General features: G+C 41.7%; 1 protein-coding gene across 2 annotated transcripts in view; it reads left to right on the top strand.

The window, feature by feature from the left end:
* The first annotated feature begins 322 nt into the window (after positions 1–322).
* Positions 323–18,600, top strand: part of GDA (guanine deaminase) — a 58,359-nt gene continuing 40,081 nt past the window's right edge. For both annotated transcript variants that reach the window (XM_073345145.1, XM_073345143.1), the window contains exons 1-4: positions 323–650; positions 13,061–13,149; positions 14,643–14,814; positions 16,118–16,205. In XM_073345145.1, coding sequence (XP_073201246.1) covers positions 528–650; positions 13,061–13,149; positions 14,643–14,814; positions 16,118–16,205 — 472 coding nt within the window. In that variant the 5' untranslated portion in view covers positions 323–527. The remainder of the gene's footprint in view (positions 651–13,060; positions 13,150–14,642; positions 14,815–16,117; positions 16,206–18,600) is intronic.

Here is an 18,600-nt window from a genome sequence, read left to right as displayed (position 1 = left end):
TTAAGATTTTGGCAGCTCATCACTGCATGTAGCCAGTGCAGCTTCCACACGTGTTTTTCGCTGAGCGCTGCTACTACAGTAGCAGCTGTATGTGTGCGTGTTTGGGAATGCGTTTGCAGCCCCAGGGTGGATCACTGCCAGCTCCCACTCCTCCTAATTAGCAAAATATGCTACGCCCAGCCCAGGTGCTCAGCAAGTAAGCAGACTGAGTTCTCTACAGGCCGGAGGAGCTCGGCAACTTGTAGCGTTCAACGCCGACTCGGCAGCAACGGGGAGGAGGAAGGAGCCTTCCAGCGCCGGTAACCACTCCCCAAAGGGAAAGTCATTAGGGGGTGGAGAGACAGCGCCCGGTGCAGGGGGAGCTGCTATTGGTACGCAGGGAATAGACACCAGCTCCTGGGAGCAGGAGGCAGCCAGGCAGAGCGAGCGGCAGCCCCGAGCAGCAGCCCGCCCCCTGCCCGAGCCTCGTCTCTCCTCTCCCCGCGGCAAGTCTGAGCGCCACCGGCCGCCTCCCTCCGGGCACCGCCATGGGCTCCCCCCAGAAGCCGCCCCTCGCTCACCTCTTCAAAGGCACCTTCGTGCACGCCAGCCGCTCCTCGCCCATGACCGTGCTGCACGGCCACCTGCTGGGCGTGGGCGACGACGGGCGAGTGAGTGCGAGGCGCGCGGGGCCGGGGGGGAAGGGCGTGGCGGCGGCGTGCGGGGGCTGTCATCCCGGGGGCACGTGTGGGAAGGGCGGGGGCGGCTCTGCGTTCTGTTGGCGGGCGCGGAGGGGCTCGGTAATCTCGAGGTGTGCAGGGAGGGGTGTACGGTATTGCACTGAGTAGGAGAGGAGGCATGTCATCCTGGGGTGCCTCGGTGGGGGTGTGCATAATAGTGGGAGGATACAGCCTGGGGGGGGAGGGGTTTGCATGTGGTACCATGTGGGGGGCGAGAGGGGTTTTCTGTAGCGTTGCATCTGTGTGTTCTAGGGGGGGTATGTACATGCCTGCCACCTGTCAGGTTAACAGGTGTGTGGTTAACGTGGGCGCATGCATGCTGTGTTTTTGAGTGACTCTCCTTGCGATGTTGCAGTGGGGTTTTTAGCCGAGGAGGGGCATGAAGAGCTGTCAAAAACCAGACATAAATGATGTGGATGAATTTTTAGCGGATCTCTGCCTTTCTTTAAGAAGATTTGAAATGCTGTGGCGTATTCATTTCCAGCTACACAGATGTCGCCCAAAGTATTAATTTGCTCTCACTTGTGGCTTGAAATTGTAATTTGATTTCTTGAGTCAATTCTCTGCAAAGGGTGGGAGGAGGGAGAAAAGATGTTCAGGCTCATTTTTGCTGCAAATCTTTAGGAAGCGGTTGAAAATATTTTAGGAAACAAAGTAAATAGGGGGCAGCAATAGAAGCAAATATTTTATGATCGGTAGGCGTTAGCTAGAGGTAACTGGTAATTCAAAGAGTTAGCTTCACAGACAGGATAAACTACTTGGCATCTTTGGAGGAACCTGCCCATGATGTATAGATTACTTTGTTTTCACTGTTTTCAAAACAGCAGTTAATTTGGACCATAAATGTTTCCTCCAGTTTTTAATTTTGATTTTCCATTCTCAGTAAAAATAAAATTCAGAATATATCTTTTTAAATTATTTCTAGAATAGCACATAACTCTTTGTGTAGTGTTGAATAGTCTCCCTAGACCAGGGGTGGCCAACCTGTGGCTCCGGAGCCACATGCGGCTCTTCAGAAGTTAATATGCGGCTCCTGGTATAGGCACCGACTCCGGGGCTGGAGACATGGGCGCCAACTTTCCAGTGTGCTGAAGGGGTGCTCACTGCTCAACCCCTGGCTCTGTCACAGGCCCTGCCCCCACTCCACCCGTTCCTGCCCCCTCCCCATAACCTACCGTGCCCTCGCTCCTCCCCTTCCCCCCAGAACCTCCTGCACCCCACGAAACAGCTGATTGGGAGGTGTGGGGAGGGAGAGGGAGGTGCTGATCGGCAGGGCTGCCGGTGGGCGGGAGGCACTAGGAGTGGGGGAGCTGATGGGGTGGGGTGGGGTGCTGATGTATTACTGTGGCTCTTTGGCAATGTACATTGGTAAATTCTGGCTCCTTCTCAGGCTCAGGTTGGGCACCCCTGCCCTAGACATTTTCTCGTCAGAAACAAAAATGTATATACAGAGTAATAATTGACTGGTGATTATACAGAACTTTGAAAATAAAAAGTACTCTGTAAAATTAGAATTATTAATATAACTGATAGATTACTGATTCAGTTTTGAGCGCCAATTAAAAAAAAAGAAAATTATTTTTATTAATTGTGCAAGATCAAATATGACGGGGAAGCTAAGTTATTGCCCTAACAATACTAAATGTTGGCCTCAATCCTCCAATGAGCTCTGCACAGGTAGATCCTTGAGCCTTGTGGAAGCCCACTGACTTCAATGTAGCTTCATGTGTAGATAAATTATAGAAAGATCATTTTCATCACCATTTCCCCTTTTTGTTATAAGGAGGAATACAGCAATTTATGTCTGGCTTGCATGAAATTTGACAGGCATGACTCGCAGACTTTGAAGCCCTTAAAAACACACTCCCCCTCCTCCCCCTTCTTACTTTCACTATTACCTGAACTTTGCACTTTGATCTGACTGGGTTTTCATCAAATACAGATTTGATTACAGGATTAGGACCTAACTTCCTCTTTCAGGAGCCATTGTGGGAGCCTTCTTATGGCTCATTAAGGCTTGGTGTAAAACCCACTGAAGTCAATGGAAAGACTCTTCTTAACTTCAAAGGTCTCTGGCTAAAAAGTTAAATTTCTATACATCAGGGTGGCTGCCAACCAAAGACAACATAGTTGAGTGAATGGTTAAAGAGTTTGCTTAATATATTTCAAGGTTAGTGAGTTCAATACTTCAATACTCTACTGTTATATTTTATTATTGCAGTGTCCACTGAATCACTGTATTTTCCCCACACATAGTGCCTGATTCCGTAGTTTTAATTCATGCAGAGCTCCCATTGGAATCAGTGATTGTGTGAAGACTGCAAGATTAGAAACTTGATTAGCCTTATGTTAGCCGACGGCCAAGGATGTTTGGTGAGGTGCCAGCTATGCCCGTTTATACCATCCGTGACTTTAACCGCTAGGACGCACTGTCCCTTCGCGGCGGGCAGCCCGGGCTAGGCTGACGGATGCCCCAAGGTCCTAACCACCTGTGACTTTAACTGCTAGAGCTCAGAGCTCCTTCGCAGCGGGCAGTCAATACTGACTGACAGGTGCCCCAATGGCAGCACTAAGAGCCTCTCCACACCCGTGACTTTAACTGCTAGAGCTCAGAGCTCCTTCGCAGCGGGCAGCCAGGATTGACTGACAGGTGCCCCAAGAGTTTGCCCCGTGGAGGCGGCACAACTCAACGCTAGGCTCTTAGTACTCTCACCTAATGGCCAGGCTTTAGAGCCAAAACGGCTGAGGTTCTTTAATTGTGTTGGCTGCTTTACAGTAAACCAGAGAAAACAAGTCAGGCTTATGCATAAATGGTTACCAAAATTTATTAAGCTAGATTCTAATCATGTGGTTACAAAATTGCTAGTGCCTACTTATTTAAATGTGGAGATGTTACACACACAAACAAGTTACAAAACTGAAGCCACAATCCCAAAGAAAGAAAACAAAGTATAGAGCTCTATTTCAAAATATGTGTACACTAAAGATAGGAGATCAGGTGTGGGTGCGTCTTACCCTCCTTGCATCTCTCGATTTCAGCGGTGCCAAGCCAGGATCGGTCACTCAATTCCGCGGAAAGACGAGTAAGGGACAAGGCGTAGGGACCCTCTTAGCTGCAGAAGCCTTGGGAGGCTGTCACTTATCTGACCAGCAGATAGATAGTGAAAAGCACTCAAAAATCATGGTGCTGTAGGTCCCCTACTTATACCTCTGTACTCCTTTATTCTCTTTCTCCTTTCTTATGCCAAATTGAGGCTGGTCTGTCGGGGTGACGCCAGCTTTTGCAAGAGTAGTTTACACTTGCAAGGAGAGAAACAATAAGTTTCGACTACTGGACATTTCTTTTATCAGGGTAAATATTTTCCCACCTAGGATGTTGGTGTGTGTGCATCACACTATTTAGTTGGGGCTAAGAGCCATGTCTGTCACAGGGCCTCTGCCTGCTGTGAGCTTAATCGTTGTATCTGTTCCCAGAGGCACATTGTAGCAGCACACCTGTGCTTTCACAGCTTCAAAGGCTGTGCTGGAATATATGTTAAGTGCCCTGTTCCTGCTTCCTCCTGTGTTTCCAGCAATGCTGGTCTGAGGGTGGGGGGGCTGGCTGTCTGGCTACACCTTATCATTCAAATATATTCTGTATTTTCGGGAAATATTTCAATATTTTTGTTGAGGAATTAAAATATAAGACTCTCTAAAATGGGACAGTTCAGACTCAGAGAGCACATCAGGGGTCTGTGCAGGAATCTCATAGAGGTCACTGCAGGAAGGAGTGAGTCCTGGGGAGGAATGTGAAAGAGAAGCTGGAAGTCATGTGACCCCTTCTGCATGGGAGTCTCTTCCTCTTCCCATGGAAGGCGTGAAAGGCAGTAGAAAGATGATGGCGAGAAGGTTACAAAGGGGTGGTGAGAGGGAGGGCTTGGGCTGAGCAAAGTGGAAGCAGGAGGGTAGGAGCTGGGTAGGGTCTTAGAGAGGAGGAGAAGTCTGACCCGGATGCAGAAAGCAGGAGGAGGACATTGGAGACTCTGAAGAAGTGAGTGATATGAACAGAACAGCAGAGGAGAAAAATGATTTTAGCAGCAGCACTTTGGCTGAGCCAAGTGGGAACACGTCTCAGCCGGGCCAGAGACAAGGCGGTTGCAGGAGTCAAGGGGAGAGATGACTTAAGAAGGGAGTAGAGTTAGAAGACCAGAGTATTCAATGGCAACTTGGGTGTCAGAGGAACAGCCGTGTTAGTCTGTATTCGCAAAAAGAAAAGGAGTACTTGTGGCACCTTAGAGACTAACCAATTTATTTGAGCATGAGCTTTCGTGAGCTACAGCTCACTTCATCATCATGGAGGTTGCATGCTGGGGAGGTGTAGGACAGAGCGGTAGAGAAGGAGGGGATCAAGGCAGCACGAACTGATGGCAATGAATCTTATTTTTCTTTGCATCCAGTTGGCCTGGGTGGGGTGGGAAGGGGAATTCCCTGAGGCCTGTAAAGCTCTTTGAGATCTTCAGCTGGGTGGTGCTATAGAAGGACGGGGCATTTTGGTTCCAGGATAGAGAGTAAGTTCCTGCCCCTCCCACCCTCTACTGTAACAGACAATTCTGGTGGTTCCTAAGCAATCACAAACTTTAGCCTGGGAAGGGTTGTGGCACTGCACGTGCAATCAATACCAAAATTTCCAGGGATGTTCAAGGCACCAATAGAAGCCTAATGATTTTGGTGAAAACCAGAAAACCGTAGAAGATTGATTTTTTCACTGGTGTGAGAGGAAAATCAGGCCCACAGAGTGCCCCTTTGGTGCTGAGTGAAAGTAATACCTGTGGTGCCCCTGCTGTGGCCTACACATATTGCAGGCAGCTGCTTAAGATGCTGCTCTCCCTCTTTGGGTGTACAACTCCGCCTCCATAAGCAGTGAAGTGTGCAACCCTCGAGAATGACAGTTTGCATGCCCTTTGCATCAATGGGGGACACACCTAGCTTTGCCAGTGACACGGCATACTCAGAGGGGCGATGGCTGGGTGGTTTGGGTCATAGGCAGGGTCCTAATCTTCCTACACACAGCCAATTCCCAGAAGTCAACGTTAGGGGAGGAGATACTACATCTTTTTTTAGCCATGTCATTGCTGAACTCCTCCCTCCTGGGAGGTATTATCCTGTCTGTCTCTGCACTATGCAAGCATAATGCTTTCAGCTACTGCCATGCAGGCCCTATAGCTCACTCCTTCCCTGAATGCTTCTAAGAGTCATAACTAAGCCCCAGAGCTGCGAGATCAGGCACACAAAAAGCACTCATGCTCTAGAAACTCCACTGCTAAGGTTGCTCCAGCAACATTAACTCATTTTTATTACATATTCTGTGTATTTTAAAAGTTAATAGTAAAAGTAATACATTAATGTTTATAGTTAAATAGATAGCTGACTTTAGCATAGCTAGAGCAACCTTAATTTTGTAATTTCTTAACCTTTGAATGTTTACTGACAACCTTCATATTTCAGTAAACATTCTTTTGCATTTAAGTTCCTATGGTTTATTAAAAATAATAAAAAGTGGACCATAATTGGCTTGTGTAATTCACAGACATTTCTGTCTTCACCAGACAATTTTGTGAGGGCCGTTTTCTGCTATTTGTCTTGTGTAGCATATAAGCTCTGCTGGCTTGACCATCTCAGTTTATCACTTCGTTGAGCCAGCAAATGTTTATCTAACCAGGTTTCAAAGTAGCAGCCGTGTTAGTCTGTATCCGCAAAAAGAAAAGGAGGACTTGTGGCACCTTAGAGACTAACACATTTAGTCTGTAGCTCACGAAAGCTTATGCTCAGATAAATTTGTTAGTCTCTAAGGTGCCACAAGTACTCCTTTTCTTTTATCTAACCAGTTGCTATGCAAGATTTATTTAACAAGCTATGCAAGATGTCAGTATGTTGATCTTTAAGTGGGCAGCTAACAATTTAATGGAATGTAATACTGTGCATGCTCAGCTGTGCATTTTCAAATGTGTATTGCAATTAAACATGATAGTGTGGGGTTTTATGATGGTTTTATTAGCATGAATTTAGAATGACTGCTTTGCAGTAGTTATACAAGTCATCCGAAACAAGTACCAAGAAATCCACTTCTTTCTTACCAATCATCCTATATTCTGTTTATTTCATATTTTACAGAGGTTTTAGGGTTGTTTTTTTGATGGTCCTAATTTTTTCATCTCCCTGCACTCAGACACTTTAAGGTCAGAAAGGATCATCATGATCCTCTAGTCTGACCTCCTGCACATTGCAGGCCACAGAACCTCACCCACCCACTCCTGAAATAGACTCCGAACCTCTGGCTGAGTTACTGAAATCCTCAAATCCTGGTTTAAAGACTTCAAGTTACAGAGAATCCGCCATTTACACTGAGGCAAGTGACCTGTGCTACAGACAAAGGCGAAAAACTCCCAGAGTCTCTGCCAATCTGACCCATGGAAAATTCCTTCCTGACCCCAAATATGGTGATCAGTGAGATCTTGAGCATGTGGGCAAAACCCACCAGCCAGACATTTTGTACTAACTCAGAGTCCTACCCATCTAGCATCCCATCACTGGCTATTGGAGATATTTGTTGCTAGCAGTCGCAGATTGTCATTGTAGGCAGTCTCATCATATCATCCCCCCGATAAATGTATCAAGCTCAGTCTTGAAGCTAGTTAGGTTTTTTGCCCCTACTGTTCCCCGTGGAAGGCTATTCCAGAACTTCACTCCTCTGAGGGTTAGAAACCTGTAAAACTACTTTTTCTTACTATCATTCATATAATTGTAAAGACCCATGGAAGGCAAGAAAAATTATCACTTAAAATTTACGATATTAAAAATAGTTTTTATATTTTGCTCTAAAATAATTGTTTCTAATGTTGTAATTTTAAAGTCTGATAATCTCAAAGATAGAAGCATGAGAAAGGATGGAGTCTCAAGACCAAATACTAGCCCTGGTGTTTTGCCAGATAATAGAACTTATGTATGCACTGGACCAGGACTGAATCTTATCCATATTGAGCCTTGGGCCAGTAGAATTTTGTGGAAAAATTCACATTTGGAAGAAAGAAGGAAACAATTTTATGGGCTTTTAACAAAACAAAATATACTTACATTTATAATATATAAAATCCAAGATGGGAAAAGTCTAGCCATATAAAGATGGGTTAATGACATTTGGTGCAAAGTGCATCTGCCAAGATGAAGCTAATTTAGCTTGGTTGAGGTAAAACAGATTCTGTAAGTAACACCATAAATTGATAGTAATTTAATTAAACCATTAGATGTGAACTTGCCTCGGTTGAATAACCATGTGATCTTATTGCTGTTGACCTTTTTCCCATCCCACCTCTTCTGTATGTTATACTGGTTTGTCCCTTTCTGTCTAAAATTAGGCTCCGATCTTGCAAAGACTTACACACATGTTTAACTTTAAGCATATGAATCATCCTAATTGACTTCTATGGGATTCAAATCTTTGCAGGATTAGGATTCTCAGATTTGCAACCTCATCCGTGAAGTGCCAAGCCTGGTTTCGGATGCTGTATAAATTAAACACAGTAAATAAAAATACTAATGACCATACTGAAAATGAGTTGGAACGTGACTGCAAATTTCAGACTAGTTATGATCTGAAATAAATCATGTTTAAGTTCATCTCTCATTGGTGACATAGTTCATTTAGAAAGGTTTATTCACTAAGGAGAAAAAAAAAAGGTACATAAATGACTTATCACCTCTATTCAGCAGTGGAGAGTCAGTTACTACTGTACTTCAATATAATCAAATGAAGTTTGGGCATGTTTCTATTCTGATTTGTATCTACATATGAAGTAGTAGGTAGTGAAAAAGGTAGAAGTGTGTGGGATGTCAACTTACTGCTTCCATGAAATAAGAGCTTCACCTACAAACAAACCTGTAAAGCAGTTTTTCTCTTAGTTTCCCACACTGCAAAAGTTGGGTCACAAGTGCTTTAGGCTACCAGGAATTATGGGTGAGTGATTGATGTGGAGAACTTCAATTCTAATTTGAATTATACAGAATTGTATAAACTCATTCCACGTTTTTAATAAACTTCAGAAAGACAAAAGGTACTCACGAGTACTGGCAATCTCTCTCAGTACTGATCAGAAGTACCATTGGTATCTGGGTTAATCTGAAGATTCCATTTCTTGCTATTACAGTGCACTAGATGGAAACTGGGCACCAGTGCCCGTTTAGTATTCTGTCATTGGTACAACCAATCCACCCTGGTCATATGGGAGAACTAGTGCCAGATCATGTAACTGTACTTGCGTGGGAAAAGGGATTTTATCTGATTCCTCTGAAAATAACATAGTTTGAATTAATTTCTATGGTGCAGTCACCTGTTTGAATGGTTAGGAAGTAATTAAAAACTTTTCTTGCATCATAAAGTCCCTGGTTGTTCTCTAGTTCTTTCTCAGACACAGAGGCCCTGATTTTCCAGTGTAATTGTTTGCACCAGTGCAAGAAGAGTGCAATACATTACCATTTTGATATGGTAGTATTTTGCATCCACTTTCCATTGATGTCAATGAGTAATGAAAAATATGACCCAGCGACCATTATTAATTAGGTGTCAGTTGTTATACACAGGAACATACAACTCAAAAGCAAAGATACTTGAAGGCTGTGTATGTGACGCCTTGTGGGGAACCTACGTTTGTGTGAACAGCATGAGCCCATGTTTATGAATGTTCATTGACCTAGGTTGATTTTCAGGAGAAGTACTAGAACCCACCCTTACTCTGGTTTAATTTCATTCATTGTTCTGGACTAATCTTTCACTCAGCCCTATGTTATTGCTTAATTTTTCTGTCTTTAGGGACTGTATATTTCTGTTAGGATGAATTCTGCATGACTGATTACAGTAAGGTTTTCTGTTGTTCCAGAACTGAATCATTTCAAAAACATCTTCAGTAATGGTTTGCTATGAATAAAATACCCACTCCTGTTCCATGGCAACAAGTCTGTTTCCAGCATTTGCCATCTGGTAGTTCATGTTTGTCTCTCTCTCACTTACTTTGTTCAATAGCTAGCGTTAGTCATTCCCCACCCATTTTTACTTCAGTATCTCTGTGATATTTTCTTTATTGCTCAATCACAAATTCCAGTAGGTCTGGATTATAAAACACCTGAAGGTGTTCAACTGACTGAACACACCAAACACACTTTCAAAAAAGAGAGAGAGATGTTGCCTTGTGTGAAGCGTCAATGGATTATTACACTTCTGTGATTATTGTTAAATATTTATTTTATTGTAGTGTCCTAAGGTTCCAGAGGAACTTAGTGAAAAATCTGCAATCACACACTATTCAAAAATATGCAGCATTATGAAAAAAAAAATCAGCTTTTTCAGTTAGTCTTCATTATTGTTTACAATTTCTTAGATTTTCTTCATGGAGACCCTTGTTTATATCTTTTCATTAAATAAAACTAACTTATAAGCACCATGTATCCAGGTACCTAGCTGGTCCATGTTAAACTATGGGTGGCTTTTTTGCTGTTTTGTTGTCCTTGTCTTCCCTATCCCTGCTCCACCTTATTGTGTGTTACATCAGTTGTTAAATCTTGTCTAAGGACTGATCAATGTACAGTTTTTGTACCACTATAACTATATGTGTTTAGAAATTAGAATAGTTAATATTTACACCTAGTATGGATGCAGTTATGCCAGTATAAAGTTGCTTATAGCATTATAGTTTATTCCCTTATATTTATGCTAGGCAATTCTTTTGACCCTTATGTTGCTGGATACTGTAAAAGTGAGTTCCAGTAAGGCCACCGTAGAGCTGCCTCTTCTTTCGTATGGCATTTGAAAAGCAATGGCCTGGGATTATAATTGAATTTTAAGATTTCAAAGGCATTCTAATGCTTCTGGGGTAGCTAGGTGGATCCCCTTTGTACCACCACTGTAAGTGTGAATGAGGCAGTTGTCTGGGATGTGTTGCATGATTTGTACTTCACCACAGTTACAATTTGGTGGTTTTTGGATTTTGTATTTGTGGAGGAAATATCCACACCTTCCTTGCATAGCCTGAATGCAGTTTAGTGCAGGCCCCTTCCTACAGGGAAGGCAGAATCCTGCGACTTCTTTTGTTGGATCTTCAACCAAGTCTTTGTTTGGGACATCACAAGTGGCCCACAATTCAAGCCAGTGAGTGCTGGCATCCTTTTGGTTGGCCTGTAGTGGTGATGCATGGATCCAGAAAGGCTTCCTGGATTTGGATCGGGAGAGTAGCAGCAAATTGAGATCTTGTTGTATCGGCAGTCCCAAGCGGCCAGGATCCTATTGTGCTCCTGGACCACAGCAGCATCTTGCCTGATGTTGGCAGGCATGATGCCTGCCATAACTGGTAGACATGGTGTTGGCGTTGATTTGAGAGAGCTGCTAACAATCCTGAGCATGGCATTGATTTCAGTGTTAACGAGAATGGTGGGGGAGCTGTTGCACCAAACTGGTGTGCAGTACTCCACCGGTGACAAAACAAGGGCTTGTACTGACATTCAAAGTCTGCATGCTGTTGACAACAGAGGGCGCTACTACCCCTGAAATGGATCTTTATGGGCTGCCGGTGGAGCAGATTACTGTCATACCAGTGAAAAAGGTCCACAGTAATTATCTTCAATACACAGCAGTTCATTGAGAAGGAATTACACAAGCAGTAAAGGGTTATATGAAGCACATAACTCCTATGTTAGACATAAAGAGCTATACATTAAGAGCAATACATTTCTCTTAACAAGTCTCTCTTTCACAAACATACAGAAACAGACCCTGCGCTAGCCTCACGCAGTTCCTGCTTGGCAAACAGAGAAGGTGATTTCCAATTTCATAGATGGCTTCTTCCCTCCTGGTCTGTTCTTCTCAGACCTCTGGTCTGTCTCGGATTCCCTCGAAGCAAGGCCTTGCTTGCCTTGAGACCCCTCTGGTTCACAGTCCTACTTGAGCTCACGGAGCAGAGTTCTGGCTTCTCTGTCTAGCAGCGTTGCTGCTTCAAATGTCAATTAAGGAATACCAACCACAGTAATTTACTTTGCTTCATTCTTACACTCTTTTTCCTCAAAGGAGTTTCATGCCTTAAAAGCATTCTCTGTGGGCGTGTGGTGACTAAGTTTACCTAATTAGTGTTTTAGAAGGGGATGGGGAGGGTGGTACCGAATGAAGATCACCCCACATTTACACACTTATCAATCATTCGCTCTGGCTTTCTGCATGGTGTCCTTGCTGTATGGTCATTATAACGAGGTTGACCTGCGCTCCACGCTGGAACTTTATACATGTGATATTTACTTTTGCATGGGCCCATATTTGCCAACCAATAGGTTCGATATCGATCGTACATGCAGACTTTGCCAGTTCTTTATCAAATTTGCTTCTGCTTAAAGGGAACCTGCTCCCAGGATCCTCTGCAACCATTCACCCATGTTTAAGTCATGCCAAGTTATACTCAAACCATTCATTCAGTATGGCCATACCAATTTGGCACCATCCCAACACAGGCATCACATTCCCAGGATGTTAGCAAGCTTCTGAATGATGTTAACCCTTCTTTTTGGTGGTGTCAAGGTATTGGCAATAGCTTGGCATCCGATCGATGGTAACTCCAAGGTACCATGGATTGTGGTCATGCAATAAAGGCAGACTAGAAAAGTCCACTTTTGACGGCACGTTGGCCTCGTAGTTGTTCAAGTGGAAGGCAGAGATGAGTGTTTTCGAAGGGTTTCAGTTGCCAAGCTTTGAAATACATCTCCAGTGTCTGGAAGTCATTTTTCGTAACCTTCTCTGTGGCCTTCAGAGAGGATGCTTGCGTTGCTAACACAATATAATCTGCCTAGATGAATTTACAGGATGATGTGACTGCAGTGTTGCTGATATAGAGATTGAACAGTGCAGCCGCTAAAACAGATCCATAGAGCTGTACCTGGGAAAGCCAGTACTACTAGCAGAATTGTTGTACACCAGCTGTTATGAAGTGTGAAGGTAGATGCTGGAACTATGCCAATCACATAGTGGTGGACTTGTTATTGAGTGTATATAGTGCCTGGATTCACTTCCCATAGGAAGTTACAGGTACAAGGTGGGTTGGTTTCCTTAGTTTCGTGGGTTGGTTTGCTTAGGACCGTGAATAGGCATTTCAAAGTCAGACCTGGGAAATGAGGTAGAATGTGTTTTAATACAAGTCCATTTGTGCTGTAAAGAAGTATGCACTTAAAATCAGATGATGTGAAATGATTACTATTTTGTCGTCATGTGATGTTAATGTTGTGTATATATTTAAATGCAATATTAAAACATTTAACTATTTTGTTTTTCTCCTTAGATTGTGTTTTTAGAGCAAGCAGATCAGCAAGAGCAACTAGCTAAGAAGTGGGGCTTCAAAGCATCTGATATAAGAGAGCTTAGTAATCAGTAGGTATTGTATTTAAGTTCATTTAGTCATTTTGGTTTCAATTTGTTCCCTGGATGACTGAAGTATTATATATGTATTTGCACTTATGGATCCAGACTCCATTCTGTCCTTTGTGGTTTTGCCTGTGCAAGGAATTGTGGATTGGGCCCTAAATGTGGACCATGAATACGCTTTTTTCATTCCATGAGTTGGGAGTTTAGCAATGAGTGAATTGTGCTACCTGATTCATAACTCTCAGATTGTAAAGCCTTATTTAGGCTTGACAAATAACCTATTCTTTTTGCATCACTGTAAACAATATTCTCTATCTTTTTTAGAGGTGTAAATTTACATTCTGTTGTCCATTTTGTTGGCAGCAGGCGGAAAACTCCATGGCTGAGTTAATAAATTGGGGTAGCACTTCACTTTAAAATTCTGTCTGAGCTGTCAGTTAGCATGATCTCTGTTTGCGTTACCTACCTGTCTGATAAGACTGAGGCATAGATTTCAAAATATGACACATTTGTACATTTCACACTATTGAACAGTTGAGCAAACAACACATACAAACAAAATTCTGCCAATATTAATCCAAATTCAAAAATGAATTTTGATTCAACCATACTTACAATTCTTGTGTTTGTGCTTTGAGAACATTCAAATTGTCAATATTTATTATCAAAATAGTAACAAGAAGCAAATTTGAAACAAAAATGCCTGAATATTTGGCAAATGTGAATTTTGAGTTGTATACTTAATTGTAATATTCAAAATACATGCTGTGTAGGTTAGTTACATAGGTCACCCAATCAGGGGGCAGAAACTGTAGCATGTGACTTATGGAGCAAATTTCAAAAGTTTGAATATAAAATGTTCTTAATTAACAATGCACAAACTTCATACAGGAAAACTCATAAAGAAATTTGTGAATAATTTTGAACAAATACATCTGAGACTTTCATGGTTTGTTTATCATTTCATAAACAGAAAAAAGTAAAATTCAGCAAATACGTTATTATGGACGATTCACTCAGCTCCATTGCCAAATGCATTTTTTTAGACATCTCATCACATTTGGAAGAAATATTTATAGCCATAGAAATTAGTTTCCAAGAAAATAACTTCAGAGTATGAGAATAAGAGTTTTGTGAGACTACAAGAGGGGAAAATTATTATTTTCTATGTTTTTAAAAATATTTGACATCATATTTACTTTTAATTCCTGGCGGAGCCCATGACCCAGGGCTTCTGGTGCTGGAAATCCACTCAGAGGGGTAGTTGTGGTGACTCAAGGCAGCATCCTGGAGTACTTGATGCTGCACACAGTAAAAGGATTTACTTCCTTAGTAGACATTTGTACTTTGTATGCTGAAGATCTGGGGTTCAAACCCTGCAGACCACTCATGCTGGGGGCCATCACACAAGCATGTTGTACAAAACAAAAACATAAAAGTTATTCTTTAAGAGCAATTATTTAAAAACCCAAACTACTATGGTTTTTTTTTTTAAACAGTGAATTCTTCATGCCAGGAATGGTTGATACTCATATCCATGCACCTCAGTATGCATTTGCTGGATCAAGAATAGATCTACCTCTTTTGGAATGGTTAAACGCATATACATTTCCAACAGAAGCCAAATACAAAGATAATGATTTTGCTGAAGAAGTATACACCAGAGTTGTAGTAAGTACAGCAAGTGTCTTCTGCATACTATTATAAGGTAAAGTGCACATTAATGAACTATATCAGCTTTCAGAAGCTGACAGTACAACTAAAAAAAATAATAAGGAAGTATATTAAAATTTATATTATGAAAAATAGGAACTAAATAAATTGGGAATATTGTCATTGTTCAAGATTATCCCTTTCTAATTCTGATGTCTAGGAGTGTGATTAGAGCTGTGTGAATTCAGCAAAGTTCTTAGCTTCTGTTTTTTAGGGTTTTAGTGGCTTGCAAGGTTGGTTCAAGTTTAGCAATCTAGTACAAGTATAACTATGATGTAGTTCCACTAACTTTTTTCATTCATATTACAGTTTAACTTATTGCACAAGTCTGTTACTTGAAAATACCAGCTTTGTGGACTTTGTCAATTTGTGTTTCTCAGTAAAACAGCATTTAATTGACAATGTTGTCTCACCTTTATTAAATGTGTACTTTGCTAAAAAGTAAGATGCTACTGTGATGGGGACCAATATAAGAATCTAGATAGCCCTTTATTATAATGTGCATCACCAAGATAGTTCCTACTTCAACAGTTGTAAAAGTCCATAAAATTAATATGAAATAGTTGTGAACTTCTCAGTTAAGACTAAGTATAAATTCACTCAAATTATCCATAATGTATATATGTCTTTTTGCCTAGTTGCTTACATCAGAACTCATTTTATCACATGATAGGCAGCAATTAACATATATATCACCTATCCTAGGCTCCAGGCACCTTTGCCAAAATTTAAAATGCAATCAACACAAGTAAAGCCAGTGACTGCTGCACAACCCCAAGCCAAAGGAGACTATCAACATCTACTTCAGGGAGACTATACCTGGATATGGTTTCTCTATGATCTGACCCAAAGATGAAAGATTAGGTAGTGTATTGTCAGCATCACACATTGGTTTCTTGAGTAGAGAGTAGAGAGTAGCATCACCTCACTGCAGTTTCCTTAAGAGATACCTACTCCCTGAAGCAGATGTTTATAGTCTTCTTGCAGTTTACCATCGAGGGAAAGGACACATTGTGGGATGAAGGGAACTGTTACGGTTTTGAACTGATAAGTATATCAGCCGTAGTTTTCCCTTTAAATACATTAATAAGAATTGGCTATAAAATTAGTATTTTTTTGCTCCTCACTTCTCTTTCAGTCCAAGTCAGTGCAAAATTCTGTAGAGCCATCTTGCAGATTAAAACCACTGATTGCATGTTCTGTCATTTTGGCAATGTGACACTTTTTTTTCATACAGCTCAAAACTGAATTCTTTTTATAGAGAAGAACGCTAAAGAATGGCACGACTACAGCATGCTACTTTGCAACAATTCACACAGCTGCTTCTTTGCTACTTGCTGAAATTATAGGTAAGAACGTAAGAGTGAGTTTGTTCAAATCAATGCAGCTATGCTGATTTACACCAGTTAAGAATCTGCCCCTCTATTTATTCTCTCCCTGAAATCCAACTATCCTTGCTCAATTGTTCAATCCCTCTCCCACTCATTGACTCCCATTTACCCTCTGCTCCATTAATTACCACCAGTGCCACCCCATGTCCCAGTAAACAATTGTAGCTCCCAAATCAACTAGTACATCACTCATCTCTTTATGTGGCTCTGCTGCTCCTGCTCTGTTGCTGCTTGGGTACTGGAAGATCCTATGCCTAAACGGCAGGAGAAACGGCCAATATCTTTGCTTCCTATCCCACTCAGGCATTGGGGTGGGGGTCAGTGCCAAGATCTTCACTCACGCCTCAAATCTGGAGAGAGGGAGCTGCACCAAGCTCTTCTCTCCAATCCACAGGGAAAGCAATGTTGTCAGCTCCCACTATGTTATTGCATGGCTTGCGATAACTTGGAATCTTTCTTAAATCCTCAGTTTCCAAAATCAAGTGATTTTTGTGAGAATCTCAGCTTTCATTTTTAAAAAGTAAGTTTCTAGCCCTTCTGCTTGTGGAGAAAACTTGACACGAATAAACCCTGAAGGCTAAGAAACCTGAAGACAGGAAAAAAAAGAACCAAATATTTGTTTAAGTCTCATTGGGTTAAAAATATTGACTAGCTTTAAAACAATCTCGTGGGCGGGTTTAGACTGTACTCATGATTTTTGAATAGTTGGAGTCATCAATCCTGAGAAAGGGAGTAAGTGAGAGGTGCACAAGGATTTTTCCCTCCCCTGCAACTAGGCCTGGGGAAGGGGAGCTGAGGCAGGATCTTGATTCTTTCCCTTGGCTTAGCGGGGAGAGGGGCTTTGCTGGGATCTTCACTCCCTCCTCCACCAAGTGAGAATGGTCAGTTATGTCTCTTGGTGTACTGGCCTTGGTGTACTTAGCCTCTTGGCTAAGGAGCTCCCATGCACAGGAGGCACTGGTCAGTGCATATGTCTGCCACCAGGATGCCCAGTGTTGGGGAAACCTCAGCTGGGGCAAAGGAGAACTATTTACCTGACTGCAATTACTGAAATACAAGTTTACAAATTCCAATGGTCTGAATAAATATTTTACTTCCTTGTTTTTGTAATGTTTTCATATTTTTTCCTGTGAGGTGGCTTATTGTGCAGAAGCACATTTTCAGTGTGCCTTCAGGCTGACTTCTGAAGTTACAGCTGTGCTTTTGCACATGCAAACAAAATCTAAACTGGTTTTCATTTGTAAATGTTATGTGAATGTGTAAATCAAACGTAGAACTGATTCTCTGTGCTCTAAAGGCCCATGACTGAAATGTTTTTGGGCAGACACTTTTGTATAACACTTGCCCATATGATGACGTGCAAATCCTGTGGTGGTGTTAGTCTTCTTTTTTCATAAGGACAAAATTCAGCCTCAGTTCCAGTTCAAAACAAATCAGAGTAATGACTTTGTATGAATTGAACACTTTAGACAGCATGATAGATTTGTTCTGATATAGTTTGCATGCAATAAATGTGGAATATACTCTTGGCTCTTTCCTTAACACCTAGGAACATTAAGCATGTGAACTTTTGTGACCATGATGAACATATTCCTAGTGGAATGAGTGAAAGGGGCCATTACCATTAATTTTGCATAAGTAGAGATCCCATGCAAATGGAGCAAAATAATGTGAGCCAACAAAATTTTGGTAACCAAGTGTGAAACTGTATATGTTAAACTTTGGTGAATCAGGCCCTAACTGGCGAGTCATCTGTACAAATGCCCTGTTTATATGTGCATTTATGGTAATTGCACACGCAAATATCAGCACACAATTGTATGCTCATTTTTGCATATCAATGTCCAACATCCCTTTTTCAATATGTGTAGCTATTTGGCCTGGATTAAAGGATTAATATAATTTTCCAGGAGCAATGTCAAAGATAAGACAGTGGAGTAAAACAAGAGACTCATGTGACCCACAGTCTTATCTGATTATTCATTATTTTGTGAAATCTTAAGTTTGAGTGCCCCTCAAAAAAGGGGCATAGACTTCAACCCAGTTATGAACGCTCTTGTTTCATTTTTAATTGAAAATGACTCAAGGTATATAACAAGTCATATGCCCTGTTATGGCTGACCTTTTTAGAGATGTTTAAATACGGTCTTGTTTGAGGATGCAGATGCTACATTTACTTTTACATCACAAACTATATATTAAACGAAATATAGGATTTGTATGGTATTACTCTGTGAAAATGTAAGTGCTCAAAATGACAATGATGTAGAGGGTTTTCTTGATCTCATTATTACTTGATAAGCACCAACACCGTTTTCAGTGCTGTACAAGACACACACAGAGACATGTCTTT

Source organism: Lepidochelys kempii, chromosome 5 (assembly GCF_965140285.1).
Source record: "Lepidochelys kempii isolate rLepKem1 chromosome 5, rLepKem1.hap1, whole genome shotgun sequence".
In the NCBI taxonomy this organism is placed as follows: Eukaryota; Metazoa; Chordata; order Testudines; family Cheloniidae; genus Lepidochelys; species Lepidochelys kempii.
Note: the sequence above shows the minus strand (reverse complement) of the source record. Positions and strands in the feature narration are given on the sequence as shown.